At 37.2% G+C, this 16,934-nt stretch overlaps 2 protein-coding genes across 3 annotated transcripts; one reads left to right on the top strand and one right to left on the bottom strand.

The window, feature by feature from the left end:
- Positions 1-3,421: 3,421 nt before the first annotated feature.
- LOC101174351 (galectin-1) lies at positions 3,422-7,926 on the bottom strand. Its single transcript, XM_004071790.4, has 5 exons — positions 7,843-7,926; positions 5,816-5,852; positions 5,617-5,696; positions 5,289-5,460; positions 3,422-3,724 (listed from the first exon to the last, which is right to left on the bottom strand). The coding sequence occupies exons 2-5, from the start codon at positions 5,822-5,824 to the stop codon at positions 3,578-3,580; spliced, it is 408 nt and encodes a 135-aa protein (XP_004071838.1). The 5' UTR covers positions 5,825-5,852; positions 7,843-7,926; the 3' UTR covers positions 3,422-3,577.
- pick1 (protein interacting with PRKCA 1) lies at positions 7,435-15,598 on the top strand. Of its 2 annotated transcripts, XM_023957977.1 has the most exons (14): positions 7,435-7,603; positions 7,872-7,943; positions 8,081-8,150; positions 8,342-8,453; positions 8,667-8,795; positions 11,037-11,103; positions 11,211-11,300; positions 11,401-11,454; positions 11,606-11,668; positions 12,293-12,426; positions 13,281-13,373; positions 13,476-13,526; positions 14,303-14,447; positions 14,538-15,598. In XM_023957977.1, the coding sequence occupies exons 3-14, from the start codon at positions 8,110-8,112 to the stop codon at positions 14,780-14,782; spliced, it is 1,224 nt and encodes a 407-aa protein (XP_023813745.1). In that variant the 5' UTR covers positions 7,435-7,603; positions 7,872-7,943; positions 8,081-8,109; the 3' UTR covers positions 14,783-15,598. The 2 variants fall into 2 exon arrangements, with proteins under 2 accessions (XP_023813745.1, XP_004071825.1); XM_004071777.3 differs by lacking the exon at positions 7,872-7,943 and having other exon boundaries at positions 7,436-7,603.
- The last annotated feature ends 1,336 nt before the right edge of the window (positions 15,599-16,934 follow it).

The raw sequence follows: 16,934 nt of genomic DNA, 5'->3' as shown, positions 1-16,934 counted from the left end.
TTTTTTTTTAAGGTGTTAAGGTCCAGGCTTACATGCGTTCTTCCATTTACTCATGACCCCTGACAAAAGTTCACTGCTTTGACCTTTCCTGAGACTCAACCCATGAGAGCAGAGCCGTGCAAACATTCCCATGCGCAGGAAGAAAATAACCTTTGCTCCAGCAATTGTAATGGGGTTCTGCTGTCCATAGCAGATTTGTCATGGACAGATGGGAAAACATTTTACCGGTGAAGAAGAAGCGACGGTGTGGTCAACTCCAAATATGGACCGAAGGAAGTGGGTCCAGCTGTCGACAACTCCACGCGCTTGGGGGGGCGGAGACCCGCGCAGCATGGGATTAAGGACCTATCTTTTAGAACGCCTTCGTCTTCTCTTCCTGAACTGTCCGCAAGTCAGACACGTTAGCTGTGTGCATTGTAGACTCCGAAGTTTGAAGGCCCGGATATCTGTTAAACTTTGTTTCAGAAAACTCTGTCAGGGAATACAACTTTGTTAATCTTTACTCTTCTGAATCCTGGTCATCTCTACCTCGATGCTTGAACACATTTAGGAAACTGCAAGACGAACAGATTTTCCTTCATAACGTACAAAAATAAATTCAAAATGCAAGCAGAGGACAACAGCATCACCTCCTCTCAGTTGTATCAGCACGAACATTAGAGGGAGGGGATGGTACACACAAAACTAGAAAGTTCTCTTAAAGTGAAAGTACAGGTATTAGTACTCATGTTTAATACATATATATACATCCTGATTATGAAAAAAAATGAACATTTTGTAAAAATATGAAAAAGATCAGGATTTGATGAAGATTAAAAAAAAATAAGCACACAAATAAAAGCCATCAGTCTACCCTTGTTACACAAACGGTTCATTTATTTTAAACTATGAACTTGATTTTTTTAAACAAACCAGTTTGTATTAAATTAAATATAACTATATAATTGTTTTTGATCACCCATTGCAAAATTGCAGATTGTGTCACACAGTATAGATTGTAGAAGTGTCCTAAACAAATGACCCAAAGGTGTTTGAGGACGCCCATAGTCCCTTCAGGAATGGGACTATGACAAGTTTTGAAAATACACTATTCACAATAAGTCTGGGATGTTTTTATTTACATGAGTGCTTTTCCTGTTTGGTCTGAATTTTAAAGAAAAACATAAAAGTTATCTTTGATATTACTAATACTAAATGAGAAGAAACATAATGTTATTAGTTTGATATGTATTACCCAAACATTAAGATAATAATAATACTTGCCTCAACAGCAGGTTTTTACAACTTTTGCCACAATAACATCTTGACAGCAGCGTCTCGTGTTCTTCACAAGACTCATGATGTTGTTCTGAGTGAATGCTTTACACTCTTCCACAAGGGCTACTTTTTCTTGTGAGGGCCACATGACTTTTTTCCTCTCTGATGTGGGGAAGTTTGTAGGCTAACAGAAAAAGTTTAACAAACAAAGGGTGTGGCTAAACGTAAACATTTATGATTTTCCAGAAAGCCACACACAACCAAATATTATTAACCCTTCTGGGATCGTCACGGAAAAAAATCCAAATACACAATAGTATTCATGAGAAAAACAACAAAAAAAACCACACTCTATGATCATGAAATATTTTAAAAAGCCCAAGTGCCTATAGACTTTTCTAAGACTCTTAAAAGTTTGAGTTCAGGTGGTTTCAGTTATTTGTACAGCTTGCTAAATATTGTGACTTAATCATCCACTTAATTCTGAAACAGAACTTATAAATTTAGTCATTTAAATAGACGTGACTATTCATCAAAATAGTCACACTTTTTGCCTCAAAAAGAAGAAAACAAATCGAAGAACTGAGACATTCTTCATTTATCTATTAATTATCATTTTCACTGCTAATAACTGCTAACTGCTAATCTCCACATTTTTATTTTCATGTTACCTTTTAGTATAAGTCTAATTATAAGAAAACGTTAATTTATCAGCTTTTATCAATCTTTTGTGTCTATTTCTCTGAGTTTTTCAAGAAGGGGGAGAAAACAAACACATTTTTTTACAAAGAAAGGCCATTCATCTTTTATTTTTTCAAAAAAATCTTTATGTGTTTCAAGTGTCAATAGTACACTGGTTTGTAGAATTACTTATTTTTCAGGAAAAAATTAACATTTTATTCATTTATAAGTGGAGTGAAGGGAATGTCAAATCTGTGTTTGGACTGTTCTTTACTATCACAAAGTAGCTTACAGAACACTCATCAACAGGCAAAATCTACACTTTTCTCAGACAGACATGAATATTTTCACACTTTTCTCTCTTGTTCAAACCTTTCAAAAAAGTTCAAACCTTCATACAAATATAAGTCCAGCTTTACAGAATGAAAACAAAGACCTGATCCTGATAAAAGATTTATGTAGATTTTGGGACCAGAGAGCTGCACATATGGAGACACAGCCATGACACAGCAGACAGGGGCAGATAGGGGTACAGACTGCAGGAGGACGGATTTTAATGTCCCATTCTTTGCAGACCTCGATTGCATGGCCAGACTGAAAAAATAAAATAAAAAGCATGGGTATCTGATATTTTAAAGGGGGGCAGGTCAAGTGTGGAGGCGGGTCGGATCAAGCCTGCGGGCCGTAGTTTGCGGACCACTGCTCAATGGGGTTCAGGTCAGGAAACATTGCTGGCCATATCATTTCCCAAGGTCCAGCTGAGACAATTCTGGCACTACGTGGTGGAGCAGTTTGATCCATGAAAAGAAAGTTATAGGTGTGCTGGTGGAATTGGGGCATGATGATGAGTTCTATGACATCTCTGAGGTAAGAACAAACAGTGACTGGGGAATCTACAATAACCAAATCAGTTTTGTAATGACTGATGATACCTGCCCGGACTGTTGCACCTCCTCCACCAAAGCAAACTTTGGGGACCATGTCGACCGCGGTGTATTGTTCACCTCTCCTTCTTCAACACTGAGGTCCATCATTTCTGTGCAAAGGGACCCGACACTCATCAGTAAATAGAACAGTAAAACCATTTTTCACTGCAATCAAACTTACAGCAATGTTTAACAAGGTAAAGTATTTTTCTTTTTCTTTTATCTTCTGCTGTCGTGTTTTGCACTTGCCGGCCAGCCGGTAATTCCCTTACTACCGGAAGTGACGCAAAAACATTACCTTGCTAAACTTGTCATTATTGTAGGTTCTGCAATTTCACATTAATGGTGTTTGTTTTTTGTTTTCAAATCACTTAAAAATTGTCCCTTTTGAAATCTTAAACTATTTTTACACTATTTGAAAGAGATAACTGAAAAAAAAGGATGTTTCGTCAAAGCAGTACTAATACTGATACCTATTTTGCTAAATCGCACTAGGAATTTTTTCAAAACATCTGCTGCTCTCTCATATTTTGAGTAAGAAAAACAGAAATCAGAAATGGGATTCAAATATTTTAATAATTATACATTATTTCCACATATCTGTTAAATTATTTAGTATTTTATGATACTTTTGTGACAACACAATCTATATTTGAACAATGTCTTCCCAGATGTCAGATTTCATCATCAAGACAACTGTAATTGTTTGTCTCTCAGCAGATCTTGAAACTAGTCAGTTTGAAGTCTCCTTTAATTCGAACGTAGCTGATGACGTCCATTCCAGCACGGTTAGGAAACTGGACCTCCTGTCCGTCGGGAAGCTCCACCTCAAACATGTCTCCACATAGTTTTAACACAATCTAAAAAACAAAGAAATAAGCTTAACCATATGTATATATTCAGTTTAACAGTTTAATTTAAATAAGAGTCAACATAACTCAAATTACACTCCAAAAAACCCTAGTCTACATAAGTGAACATTTAACATAAAAGGGTCCATCCGATTGGTCAACAACGTGAAGGGGTGTCCATCCGATTGGTCAAATGCATAAATGGATTTATTTGATTCATTACATACTTCAAGCTGCCATTGTTTTTAGCACATTTATGGTAACCGTTTTTTGCAATTTCCCTCTTCTTTTGCGATATGCGTATGGTAAACCTCGACGATGAGACAAAATTATAAATAAATTAAAAATTGTCTGATTTTTAAAGAATTTATTTGTAAATTATGGTGGAAAATAAGTATTTGTTCGATAACAAAACTTCAACTCAATACTTTCTTATATACCCCAGTCAAACATTTTCAGTAAGTCTTCACAAGGTTTTCACAAACTGTTGCTGGTATTTTTGGCCCATTCCTCCATGCAGATTTCCTCTAGAGCAGTGATGTTTTTGGTCTGTCACTGGGCAGCACAGACTTTCAGTTCCCTCCAAAGATTTTTTATGGGGTTGAGATCTGGAGACTGGCTAGGCCACTCCAGGACCTTAAAATGCTTCTTCTAAAGCCAGTCCTTCCATACCCGGTCAATGTTTTTGGAATTGTTGTCATGCTGAAAGACCAAGCCACGTTTCATCTTCAAAGCTCTTGCTGATGGAAGGAGGTTTTCACATAAAGGATACATGGCTAAAAAACAGCCCCAAAGCATTCACCCCCATGCTTTACAGTAGCTATGGTGTTATTTGTATGCACCTCAGCATTCTTTCTCCTCCAAACAGGACGAGTACAGTTCTTACCAAAAAGTTCTATTTTGGTTTCATTTGACCAAAGTACATTCTCCCAATCCTCTTCTGGATCATCCAAATGCTCTCTAGCAAACTTTAGATGGGCCTGTATGAGTGTGTTACTGACCTGCCTTTGTTAGTTTGGTCCCAGCTCTCTGCAGGTCATTCACTGGTGGTTCTGGGATTTTTGCTCACCGTTCTTGTGATCATTTTGACCCCACGGGGCGAGATCTTGTGGGGAGCCCCAGATGGAGGGAGATTATCAGTGGTCTTGTATGTCTTCCTTTTCCTAATTATTGCTCCCACAGTGTATTTCTTCACACCAAGCTGCTTACCTATTGCATATTCAGTCTTCCCAGCCTGGTGCAGGTCAACAATTTGGTTTCTGGTGTCCTTAGACACCTCTTTGGTCTTGGCCATAGTGGAGTTTGGACAGTGACTGTTTGAGGTTGTGGACAGGTGTCTTTTATATAAATAACTAGTTTAAACAGATGCCATTAATACAGGTAACGAGTGGAGGACAGAGAATCCTCTTACAGAAGAAGTTAAAGGTCTGTGAGTGCCAGAAATCCTGCTTTTTTAGTATTGACCAAATAATTATTATCCACCATGATTAACAAATAAATGCCCCACCTGTCCCACTGCCCCACTGTATATTCAAGTGAAAACAACTACAATAAACTTAAACAAGGGTCTCACCTTTACATCACTGCCCCTCTGCAGAGGGTTGTCAATTTCCCGTTTTTCATCACCCCAGGACCCTCCAATCTTTGAGTTATATACAAGCACTGCTCCATCGGCATCGTCATGGAAACGGGGGTTAAAGTGTAGAGCCAAGTCCTCTGGGTCACAACCAAGGTCGATCTGGAATCTGTTTCGATCATAGATCTAATTGATTCCTAGTTTAGAGTACCACTTAGGTAAAAATGTGTTAACTTACTACAAATAAATCCTTACTATCTTTTTCTAACTGAATGACATTAAATTGATTAGAAAAACTACTGTGAAGTTTGATGAGCTGGATTACCTCTCAGCATCATGGAGAATCTCTCCCTTTACTTTCAGCTTTTCTCCTGCAGTCAAAGCCACATTCTTCAATTCAAGTTCCTGCAAAAATTCAAAAAAATGTGCAGTTTTAAATAAATCTTTATCAGCCCTTTATGTTTCAAATAAAAATTTAAAACGTGCAGCGAAAAGTGGATAAATGAGAGCAGACTCAGTCTTACCATACTCATTCTGGGTCCTGTTATTGGAATTACCTCCCTGCAAGACAACAGGATGATTATCTTTGCGTTTATTTAACAAAAGCATGCGTTTTAAATGAAACTCTGTTTAATCAGAAAAGATCTAGATTAGTAATTCTTATAATATATAATATAGCTAATCCCAAAAACACATTTGTACTTCTTTTTGTAGTGTGGATGTGTAATGAACTCACGTCAGTCAAGGTCAAGACAATATAACCCTTGTTAAAGTGATAATAAATGTTATTAATATAGGCTAAAATATTCCTAAAGTGATTAAAAAAAGATTAAAATTATTTCGCATCGATATATGGGTTGTGGTCGTACCCTGTGGGTAGTACTCAATGAGTTATATCACTAGAGGAGACATAACGTGGTTCCTTATGGGAGGAGAGCACCGCCATCTTGGTGAGGTCAAGGTACTACTGCAGTGCATGCATGTGAACACATTTTTTGCATAATACCAGTTAATTTTGCGGGTTTCAACTGCCAAAATCAGAGAACTGAGTCCATGAAGGAGGAAGGTATATCATTTCACAGGTAAGTACTATAATTTTTTTCTTTTAATGCTGCAGGGGCTTCATTAATCATACACATGTTGACATGCATGATGCTGTAGGGCTGTTATCAACATACTGCATGATGTTCGTATAATTTGCTGTTGACATAAATGGACATTTTATTTTGCTAAACCTGTATACAGCATACTAGGCTACTATAGTAATATAGATTTATACATTTCTGACTCAGTGACTGAACTTTTCTTGCAGGTTTCTAATGGATTCAGACTAAAGGAAAAAGTGGATCTTAGCAATAAAAAGGGCTAACCCAGATGGATCACTGTGGTCACCAACTAGCAATACAGTCTGGCTATGTTAGAAACATTTGTGGAAACACATTTTGATAAGAGGCCAGACTGTTTGCTTGAAACCCGACACCATACCATCTGTGTTATACCAAATTAATCACTCACATGAATCAGTGTAAATCTATTGCTTTTCTTTGTTGTTGTAGTTGTTGCTTTTTTAGGGTAAATCTATTGTTCACTTTTGGACTTCTTTTGAATATTTATTTTATTATTATTATTATTATTATTATTATTATTATTATTATTGACTTATTGTTGGGTTTTTCTAAATAATTTAAATTACATGTCAAAGAGGTCTAAAACTTCTAAATGTTTAGAAAATATTTTTAAAACTCTTTGAAATTATTTTTTTCTTCGTAAGAAGTCCTGCAACAATGCATTTTCATTCAAGTTTGAGCTTTTAAGGCTGCCTGTTCTTCTTTAACAACAACAAATGATCTATCTATCTATATCTATCTATCTATCTATCTATCTATCTATCTATCTCTATATATATATATATATATATATATATATATATAAATGTTAAAATATATATATAGTATATAAAAGCTACTTAGACACCACTGAAAGCAATAGAAATCATTGTCATGTGGGCGTCGTCGACCTCACCAAGATGGCGTCGCGCTCCGCCACCATCGGCCAGGCTTCTAAAGCGGGCGTGTCTCCTCTAGTGATATAACTCATTGGTAGTACTCATACTGCGCTCTGCGCACCGTCATGCAACTATTTCCGTTCTGATCCGGAAGTGACAAAATAAGGTAAACAGGAACTGTCAGTAAAAAACAATTTATCGCAATAAAAGTGCAAGCCCAGAACGTTTATCCAGGAGGGGGGAAAGCAGAATTACAAAAACTATTGTGACACAGATATAAGAAAAAGGTACTCGAGACTTTTTGAAGGTAAGTAGTAATCTACCTCGTTTATAAAATGAACGGCATTTCTGCTACACCTGCCAGGAGGCTAGGAGCTAGCGTAGCGGCTATGATGAGACAACGTAACAATATTTTTTTTAGTCATCGACTTTGATGATTAACAATTAACAATATTATGCCAAAATATTACTGTTTAAAGTATTTGATTCCATTCTAACACGTGGTAATATGCAATTAAGAATATTCCTTTTAGTATCCATCATTACCAGCTGTTTCCGCTTTCTCCTCCCTGTAGCCTCTCTCCTCTTCTCTCAGTCTGACGAGAAACAGATCTGCTGACCGTATTTAACAGCAGCACACGGTTTTTGTGCGTTTGTTTTTTGTTGTTTTTTAATCACAAGGCTACAACAGACTTTGTTGATTTTAGATTGTCGATAATTATTTTGATGTAGTCGTGTTCATAAAGTAATCCTGCAATAACAGCAGTTTTTATGCTATTGTCAGATTTCGGGGTCAGCTGTGACTGTCCTGTAATGTTCACAGACATGGACTATGACTTGGAAGAGGATAAACTGTGAGTCTTTATGTTTCATTCTTCTAAATTCAAAATCCTAGAAATTCTGAAGAGTCCAACTAGACTGACATGACAAAGTTCTCAAAGCAAGAGCTGAGGATGAGGATGAAGATGTTTGTGTTGTGACAGAAGCACAGATTTTTCCATTGAGTTTCCAGGAACAACTTAGTGACTTGTTTTCTACTCTCCAGTGGAATCCCCACAGTACCCGGCACTGTGACTCTGAAGAAAGATGCTAATAATCTTATTGGCATCAGTATAGGAGGTGGAGCACAATACTGTCCTTGTCTATATATCGTCCAGGTGAGTGGAGATATCTGTGTTGTCTCTAAAATGATGCTTTAATTTTGATTCAGTGCCTTTGGAAAGAAACAAATTATGTTTCATGCTACTCTGTCTGTTTGTTTGTTTGTTGTTTTTTTTAAAGCTAACAGTGGATTATGCTAAACAGAAACTGTGGATCTGTAAGTCAAATTGAAGCGCTTCAATTTGACTCACTAATCGATCGTCTCACAGGTATTTGATAACACCCCAGCAGCTCTGGATGGGACTCTGGCAGCAGGAGATGAAATCACTGGTGTCAACGGGAAACCGGTGAAGGGGAAAACGAAGGTGGAGGTGGCCAAGATGATTCAGGCTGTCCAGGTATGTCAGGTCTAATGTTTTTTAATCTCAACAATCCGCATCAAGAAAGCAAATGTCACACAGAAAATGACAGCTCTGAAAAAACGCTTTAAAAGTATGACTTTGGAAAACGGGTCACCCTCAGTGCCACTTTTATTATTATTTTAAAATTATTTCATTACTTACTTGCTTATTTGACCTCATTATTGACTATCCAGTAATAGCTGTATGTATATATGGATGTATGGATGTAATATATATATATATATTTTTCTTTTCTGGAGACTCTTTCTGTGAGTTTCCAGAAATAGAAATCTGAAAGCAACCTACATAAATGATAGTTTTCAGAGTGCCAGTGCTAAAGAACAAAAAAAAAAACAACATTTATTAGATATTTGGCAAAAAATACAATTAATAAATTGAGTTGAGATCCATTTGCTGTTAAGGATGCTGGATAATAAAATGAAGCAGTTAACCTGCATCATTGTTGATGCGTTACAAATATGAAATTAAATGTAACCTTGAAAAACAGCATCCTATTGGACAGTCTTTGACCACTTATGCCTCAATGTACGATCATTATATTGTCATTAAAAGCAAAAGATTTGAAAGAATTCCATTTTATCTGCTTTTTGGTACAAAAATAAACTTCTGAAAATGAGGTGTATAACTCTAAAGGTTTTTCTTTGAGCTGATAAAAAAATCATTTGTAAATGGACTCAATATTATTTAGATAATAATCTAAATAATTTCTTCTCATTCTGAAGTGTCTGTAAATGTTAACCAGTCTAAACTCTGACCCTTTCGCTAGTTTATTAGTTCCCTTTGTTCAATAAGTCAAGCAACAGACCCAAATTAGCAATAGAACCATTTATGCTGAATAAGCATCTATTTCAGTTACAATTTTCTGTTCACACCAAAAGTTCAAATATATAATGAATCAAATTATCTGGAAAAAATTTACGAGATTCAAGCAAATATTAGAAAAATCTTACATTTCCAAGCTGCACTTTGAGGTGAAGAAAACTAGAAAAATAAGTGGAAGAAAACTCACTTTTTCAAGCCCAGCAGTTGGTAGAAATCCTCCTCCGTGAGCAGCAGACGGGTTTGCTGTCCAGCCGTGCAGACCTAAAGAGGTCAGAACAAAAGCAAGCAGCATGTGACAGCATGTCATCAGTTCAGAGGGTCTGTGTTGTTTTTCACAAGCTTTGTTCAGACATAAAAAATGCCACGACTTCCTGCATGATGGGATAAAAGCAGGTCCAGTGCAGGATTTAGAGGATTTATGTCGCGTTTGTGTTCAGGACAAACACGGCAGCATGAATGTCACACATCTCACAGGGTTTGTATGGTCATGAAAAACCCTTTTGGCAAATTGAAAATGCAATTTCTTGGTCTTTGAAAGTTTCTGAAAAATGAAATCTTCTTTAAAGTTTTAGAAAATCATGAAATTTTAATATTTTGGATGCAAAAAGCATAAAAAAGAATTTTTTTTAATGTGAGATTCGAATTTGAATTGTGGCAGAAGTTCTACCTCATGCTATTGATGATGGGAGTTTAATTTGCTGTATAGAAGTTTGATTTGTCGTCAGTTCTGCACAGCTTGATATTGTAAAATGCTAGGAAATACCGGAGAAATGTAGCTTTAACAAGGAGTGGCTTTTCAAAGAGAGGTATGAACTGTGGCTACTGAAAGACCCTGAAACACATTTAGCACCAGAAACAACAGATGATGTGGCAGTATTTAAACCCGTGCTGAACATTCTCAGCCAATCAGGTGCTCCGGACAATTTGGGCTCAAATCTGCACACAAATATAGGAGGGGAAGAAAAGAAAAAAAGACAGACGGAACATCCCACTGCAGCAGAAAACAAAAGAAAACAGAGACAGAAAAACACTCCTAAAGTACAAAAAACAATATTATTGCCTCAGCCGAACACCAACACATAGGACTGTTGATATGGAGACTGTAATTGTAACAGCGAGGCAGACAAACTTGGATGTATCAGTATCATGTCTTAGTTTGATTTAGCGGCACCGACTACAATAGTCTGACTGAAATGTGTTTATTTTTGGTTTTTGAAATTCTGTGAAAGGTTATAGAAAAGTTTTGGGAAAGTTATTGCTAAAAAACCCTGATCTCACCATCACTTATTTCTGTTCTACCACAAATGCAAGAATATTTCTTTACATCTTTTACTTTAGTGTATGTTTATAGCAATAAATGAATCCATGTGATTGACTTGTTGTTTTTGTTGACAGGGAGAGTCAGTGATCCACTACAACAAGCTGCAGGCTGACCCCAAACAGGGGAAGTCTCTGGATATAGGTCAGAGCTGCTGTTGTGTCATTTATTAAACACCAGTTTGTGTAACATTCTGTGTCTTGTAAAGTAAAGTCTCATGCCAAAGGAAAAGTCTGCTTTGTGTGTTTCAGTGTTGAAAAAAGTCAAACACCGCCTGGTGGAGAACTTGAGCGCAGGCACAGCAGACGCTCTGGGACTCAGCAGAGCTATTCTCTGTAACGGTGAGGCCCGTGTTCTCACTGCTGACTCGGTTCTGCTCAGAGATTTAAAGCAGATAATTGCTGGGTCAACATGTTTTATATATTTATATATTTTTTGCAGATGGGTTAGTGAAAAGGCTGGAAGAGCTGGAGAAAACAGCCGAGCTCTACAAAGGTAAAAAAAAATCTTAGTGAAGAAATGTGTTTTCTTTCTCACTACATAATTTTGTGCATGTTTAATAAATATTATCAATATATATTTACTTTTGAGTCATTATTAATCTGGGTCTGACAGAGTAAATATGTTTTCTGACGTTGCTCCCCAGGGCTGATGGAGCACACGAAGAGGCTGCTGCGAGCGTTTTTTGAACTTTCTCAAACTCACAGAGGTTAGTATCACCCATCCCAATAATAATGCTTTCTTTCTTCTTTTTGGTGCATATAATACATTTAAAGTCATTCATTAATAAATTAATTAATTCATAACCCTTTCCGGTTAGGCCATTAGTTGGCGAAGGCCATATGACTCAGGGCTACAGATTAATATATAAAGACGCTATTGTTTTCACATGGTAGCCAATGACTTGGATATCAGTGAAGAAAACTCAAAAGAAAAATAATATATATTTAATACATCCTCTTAATAATCAGAAGCAAAGAACAAATCAAACAAAAGTACAAATTACTGTCATACAGAGTGAAAAGCAGTTGAGTAAAAGTGTCCTCTGTGGGAAAACCAGGTGAAAGTTCAAAATTCAACAAAAAAACAGATGACCAAACATGTAGTGTTATATGTTTTTTTCTCTTGTTCATAGATCAATGATGCATTTTTAGGTGCAGAACGCTGAATTAGAAAAATGTTAGCAGCAAATAAAACCACAACATTTATTGGATTTACTAATATAAATATTAATAAACCATTAAACAAAAATGGTGATGTTTTTTTCCAGCTTCCTTCTTTATTTGATGCCAATAAAGCTTTTTTCTGAGGTCTGAGCCGTTCTGTCTTCCAGCGTTTGGAGACGTCTTCTCTGTCATCGGTGTGCGAGAGCCTCAGGCTGCAGCCAGCGAGGCCTTTGTGAAGTTTGCAGATGCTCATCGCAACATCGAGAAATACGGCATCCAGCTGCTAAAAACCATCAAGCCTGTAAGTCTGACCGGCATGTTGATCTTTCTGGTCGTTACAAAGCTCCTCCTTCCTGCAGAAGTGTGACTGGAGCACCTGAAAACAGAACCCTCAGTCCTGTAGAACTTTGTGGATCATGCTGGAGGTTTGTGAGCGAGGACTCTACTATCCAAACCTGGCAACTTAGTCTTGTTTCTGCAGGATTATCTGCATCTGGAAATGAAGATATTTTCCCAAATTCTTTCCCAGAATTCCCTTTTGTTTTTATTTTGTTTTTTGCATGTTATACAGCAAAAAATATTCTGCTTGAACATTAGGATAAGAGCTCTCAGTCAGAAAAAATGTGGTTCAAAATTATTTATTACAAAACTCAGTTCCTAAAATGAAGCTTTGATTATTCTGTAGATAGAAATGATGCTAAATAATCTTTTCCAAAAAGCTTCAGAGGGGCTCAAAGCTGAAGAAAGATCCTGTTCACTTGTTTGTTCAAAAAAAAAACGTATGTGGAGGAAATTATTTTATTTTATTTTTTTACCTTCATCCCATCTGAATTGTTAAAGGGACTATCACATACTATTCTTAAACCTTTTATAGTCAACAATATGTGTGTATATGATAATATATTAACTTTGTCACACAAAAGGACACATTTTTAATAAGTATTAGTTATTTTCCTGAGCTCTTTGCAACCCAGAAGACGACTCGATCTCTGAGGCGCTGGCTTTCTCTCCTTGTGGGTGCCACCCATTTCATGATGTCATCCTAGAGTCGTCCTCAATTCCACTTTGGGGTTTTTATATTGAGGAATGATCGGTCTTCATGGCATAGGCCCTTTAAACCAAGTCACTTTTATTTTGCCCTGAATCTTTTCCCAGATGCTCCATGATCTGAACACCTACCTTCACAAAGCCATCCCAGACACCAAGCTCACCATCCGCAAGTACCTGGATGTGAAATTTGAATACCTGGTGAGGCCTCCTCCTCGTGCGTGTGCGTGTGCGCGTGCGTGTGTGTGTGTGTGTGTGAGCTCACTGCAGCTCCTAACTGCATGAAATCATTGCTTCTTTCAGTCCTACTGCTTGAAGGTGAAGGAGATGGATGATGAAGAGTACAGCAGCATTGTGAGTATTTATGAAAGTTACTTAAGTATTCCAGTAAGAAATACTTCTTCATTTGTCCTGAGGATTATTTTTCGCCTCAGAGTTAGGTTCAGTTTGATAAACACACGATGGTAAAACATCTCAGGTCGATTAAAACAAAATATTGTTCCCTTTTTGTTTGTTGTAACATTTAAGGAACTTAACTTTCAAAAGATCCTGAACATCCTGAAGTCCTGACTCTCATTTTGAGCTTTGCTTTCCAGAAATGTGCAGCTGTTTTTCTTGAGCTTTGCCATGAATTTGAAGTTAGGTTCTTACCTGAACATTTTCAGAGGAAAGGCTTTCCTTTCAAAGCCAGTATGAACGATTCTAGTCTACAGAAACCCAAACTCTAGAGTGCTCCACCTTTCATGAGGACACTTTATTTTTTTTGTTTTTTTGTTTTCACAGAAAGTCCACAGACACTAAACCACACTAGGGAGACTAAAGTAGTTTCTGCCTCAGTTAGGGGATTCTCTGGTGACTTTTCTGTTTTGAGAGGAAATTTATCCAGAAAGAATTGAAGAAACCATGAAAGTGTAAAACAGAAGCTCTAAAAAGCGTCTGTCGCTTACTTTTCAATGAATCATAAGCTGAGCTTCATGGACTGGAAGAAAAATGTTAAAGAAAAAAGTGTAAAAGAAGTGTTTTTATTTTAGTTATTTTCAGTCTAAATAAAATGTGAGTTAGTTTTTGAGACTTCTTTAAAGGTCTCAAAAAGTGGAGCCAGTATTTAACAACAAAGCTGTTCCCTTCAGGCCATGGGAGAACCCCTGTATCGGGTCAGCACTGGGAACTACGAGTACCGTCTGATCCTGAGGTGTCGACAGGAAGCTCGCGCTCGCTTTGCTAAAATGAGAAAGGACGTCCTGGAGAAGATCGAGCTGCTGGATCAGAAGCATGGTTTGTTTTCACGTTCTTTGTCTAAACATTGGCTTATGCTGCTGTGTTGCCATGGTGACAGCTATGCATGTGACCTCTGCTCAAATGCAGTTCAGGACATCGTGTTCCAGCTGCAGCGCTTCGTCTCTGGCATGTCGCATTACTACGACGAGTGCTACGCCGTCCTCAGAGAGGCGGACGTCTTCCCCATCGAGGTGGATCTCTCTCGCACCACGATCAACTACAGCAGCCAGTCCCTCTCGTACACTGAAGACGAAGATGAAGAAGAGGGCGGGGAGGACAGCGGGAGCAGACAAGCGGAGAACGGCGCAGAAAAACTGATCGATGACGACTGAGTGTGTCTGCTTTTAAAGGTTCTGTTTTACATCAGCACTAAGCAGACAGTGGGTTATCTCAGATGAAGCTGAACAGTGTTTCCTGTTCAAACTGGATTTCCTGCTGTCTTTATCTTTCTTTCACACTAACACCTGAGTGGGATTTTGCTGCACATTTTCACTTGATTCTCTTCTGACCAAAAACATGCTGAATTGGGTGTCAATGATAGATGACATCGATTTTAACTATCAAATGAAATATTTCTCAGCTGTTACACATGACTTTTGATTGTTTTGTTGGTTTACAGGTTAAAAGTGGATCTGTGGTTTATGGGTGTCCCAATACTCTCCCTCATGGAACAACTCTCCCTCCGTTAGATATCATTAATGTATTTTACTTGCCTCAATTAAAAAAAACTGCTTTTTTTGTCATTTGATTTTGTTTGCATTTCTGCTGTGCATATTTTACAATTTCAACAACAACAAAAAAGTTTTATGCTGCCAGCACTAAATATTAAGTCTGTGCATAATGGAACATTTATGTCAATTTCCCGTTTTTCATCACCCCAGAACCCTCCAGTCTTTGAGTTATAGATGAGCACTGCTCCATCGGCATCGCCATGGAAACAAGAGTCAAAGTGTAGAGCCAAGTCCTCTGGGTCACAACCAAGATCGATCTGGAATCTGTTTGGATTATAAATCTAATTGATTCCTAGTTTAGAGTACCCTTTAGACATAAATGTGTTAACTTACTACATTAAATAGAGTGTGTCTGCTTTTTAAAGGTTCAACTTTACACTAACCCGACAGCTCTGTGATTAAAAAAATGTCTTTTTATTTTGTTTTATGTTTCAGTTTTTTTCAAGAAAAGCTGGTAATTTAGGAGAGAAATAGTATTTACACAGGTCATATTCTTAGTTTGTTTTAAAAAATAATAAATGGGCTGTTTAAACATTTTAATGAGTAAACAGCTTTTCTATGAAGAGGGGATTAGCGCTGTCTTTCCTTAAACGACCGCTAGAGGGCAGCACGGTTGTCTTTCCTTAAACGGCCGATAGAGGGCAGCAGAGTTCTGTTCCTTAAGCGACTAGTGAAGGGAAGCAGTTCTGTGTTCCGTCGATGATCAGCACCACTTAATAAGTTACTAATTTAAAATTTAAAAATGTTTGTATTTTGATTTTTTTTTCTGTAACTAGTACGTAATTAAGTGGATATCTTGTAAACTGGTCGATTTTTAGGTTGTAGGATATTTATAAACGTTTTTTTGCTACAAATAAACAAAATGTACACAGATGAGTATACGTTAGTAAATTGCTTTTTTCCACTTTATTTATTCCACTTCAAAAATAGAACTGAATAACAAACGTTTAGTGATTTGTGAGGTAGCTCTCTTCTTTCACTTCAAGACCAGTGGGGCAGAATTTAATGTCCATCTTGAGAGTGACTGATTAAAATAATGTGTTTTTGTGGCATTTTACTGAAGATGCAGGACATATATAAATGAAATTAAGCTTAAAATAGCATTTCTGTGTAGTTCTTTATTCAAATTGTTGTGAATCAGGAGCAGACTAAAATATTTAGTTTGAAAAAGCTTGTATTTGTGACATAAAATATGCCACAAACTCCCTCTTTTGCTCCACTCTGATGCATCCACTTGTAGACAAATAGATCCATGTACGTCTTCGTTTTCCTCCTCTGAGCTGACACTAAAAACTGTACGTTTATTAACATGATAAGTAATCACTAGTCATGTTAGGCTGAAAGTCTGAGGGAGTGTAAACTGAAATCTCTTAAGAACGGGGCGGGGTTGCAACAGTCCCGCCCACAACTCAATACAGGCATATTTTTGATTTTGGCCAAATGCAGCATAATCATAATTAAAGGACCACTTTCAAAATAGATCAAAAGATGATCAGAGTGGGGGCTTTAAGGGTATAGAGAGCACGGGCAATAATAAAAAAAGTAACCATCAACAGACTGTTGCATTAAAAAAAGGAAGGGTTAAGTTTCAGCTGCCATTCACCATTTGTGAAAGAGAACATAAAAGCGTGGATTTGATTTTTAAAAAATGACATTAAACATTTGGGCCTAATATATCATTTTAGGTGCACATTTAAGTGAGGAAACAAGGAATAAGAAAAACCACAACAGTTTTTACCAAAGAAAGTTCTGG

Source organism: Oryzias latipes, chromosome 8 (genome assembly GCF_002234675.1).
Source record: "Oryzias latipes chromosome 8, ASM223467v1".
Lineage (NCBI taxonomy): Eukaryota > Metazoa > Chordata > Actinopteri > Beloniformes > Adrianichthyidae > Oryzias > Oryzias latipes.
The sequence above is the reverse complement of the archived record's forward strand: the minus strand, read 5'-3'. Positions and strand labels throughout refer to the sequence as shown.

Bases quoted from the DNA above. Each gene is read 5' to 3' on its own strand.
- LOC101174351 (XM_004071790.4), bottom strand. The intron at 5,461-5,616 runs GTAATCCAGCTC...TGATCGAAACAG, and splicing joins ATTCTCCATGATGCTGAGAG to ATTCCAGATCGACCTTGGTT. The intron at 3,725-5,288 runs GTGAGACCCTTG...TTTGTTTTTTAG, and splicing joins AGAGGGGCAGTGATGTAAAG to ATTGTGTTAAAACTATGTGG.
- pick1 (XM_023957977.1), top strand. From the start codon at position 8,110: ATGTTCACAGACATGGACTATGACTTGGAAGAGGATAAACT. The intron at 8,151-8,341 runs GTGAGTCTTTAT...TCTACTCTCCAG, and splicing joins GACTTGGAAGAGGATAAACT to TGGAATCCCCACAGTACCCG. The intron at 11,301-11,400 runs GTGAGGCCCGTG...TATTTTTTGCAG, and splicing joins CAGAGCTATTCTCTGTAACG to ATGGGTTAGTGAAAAGGCTG.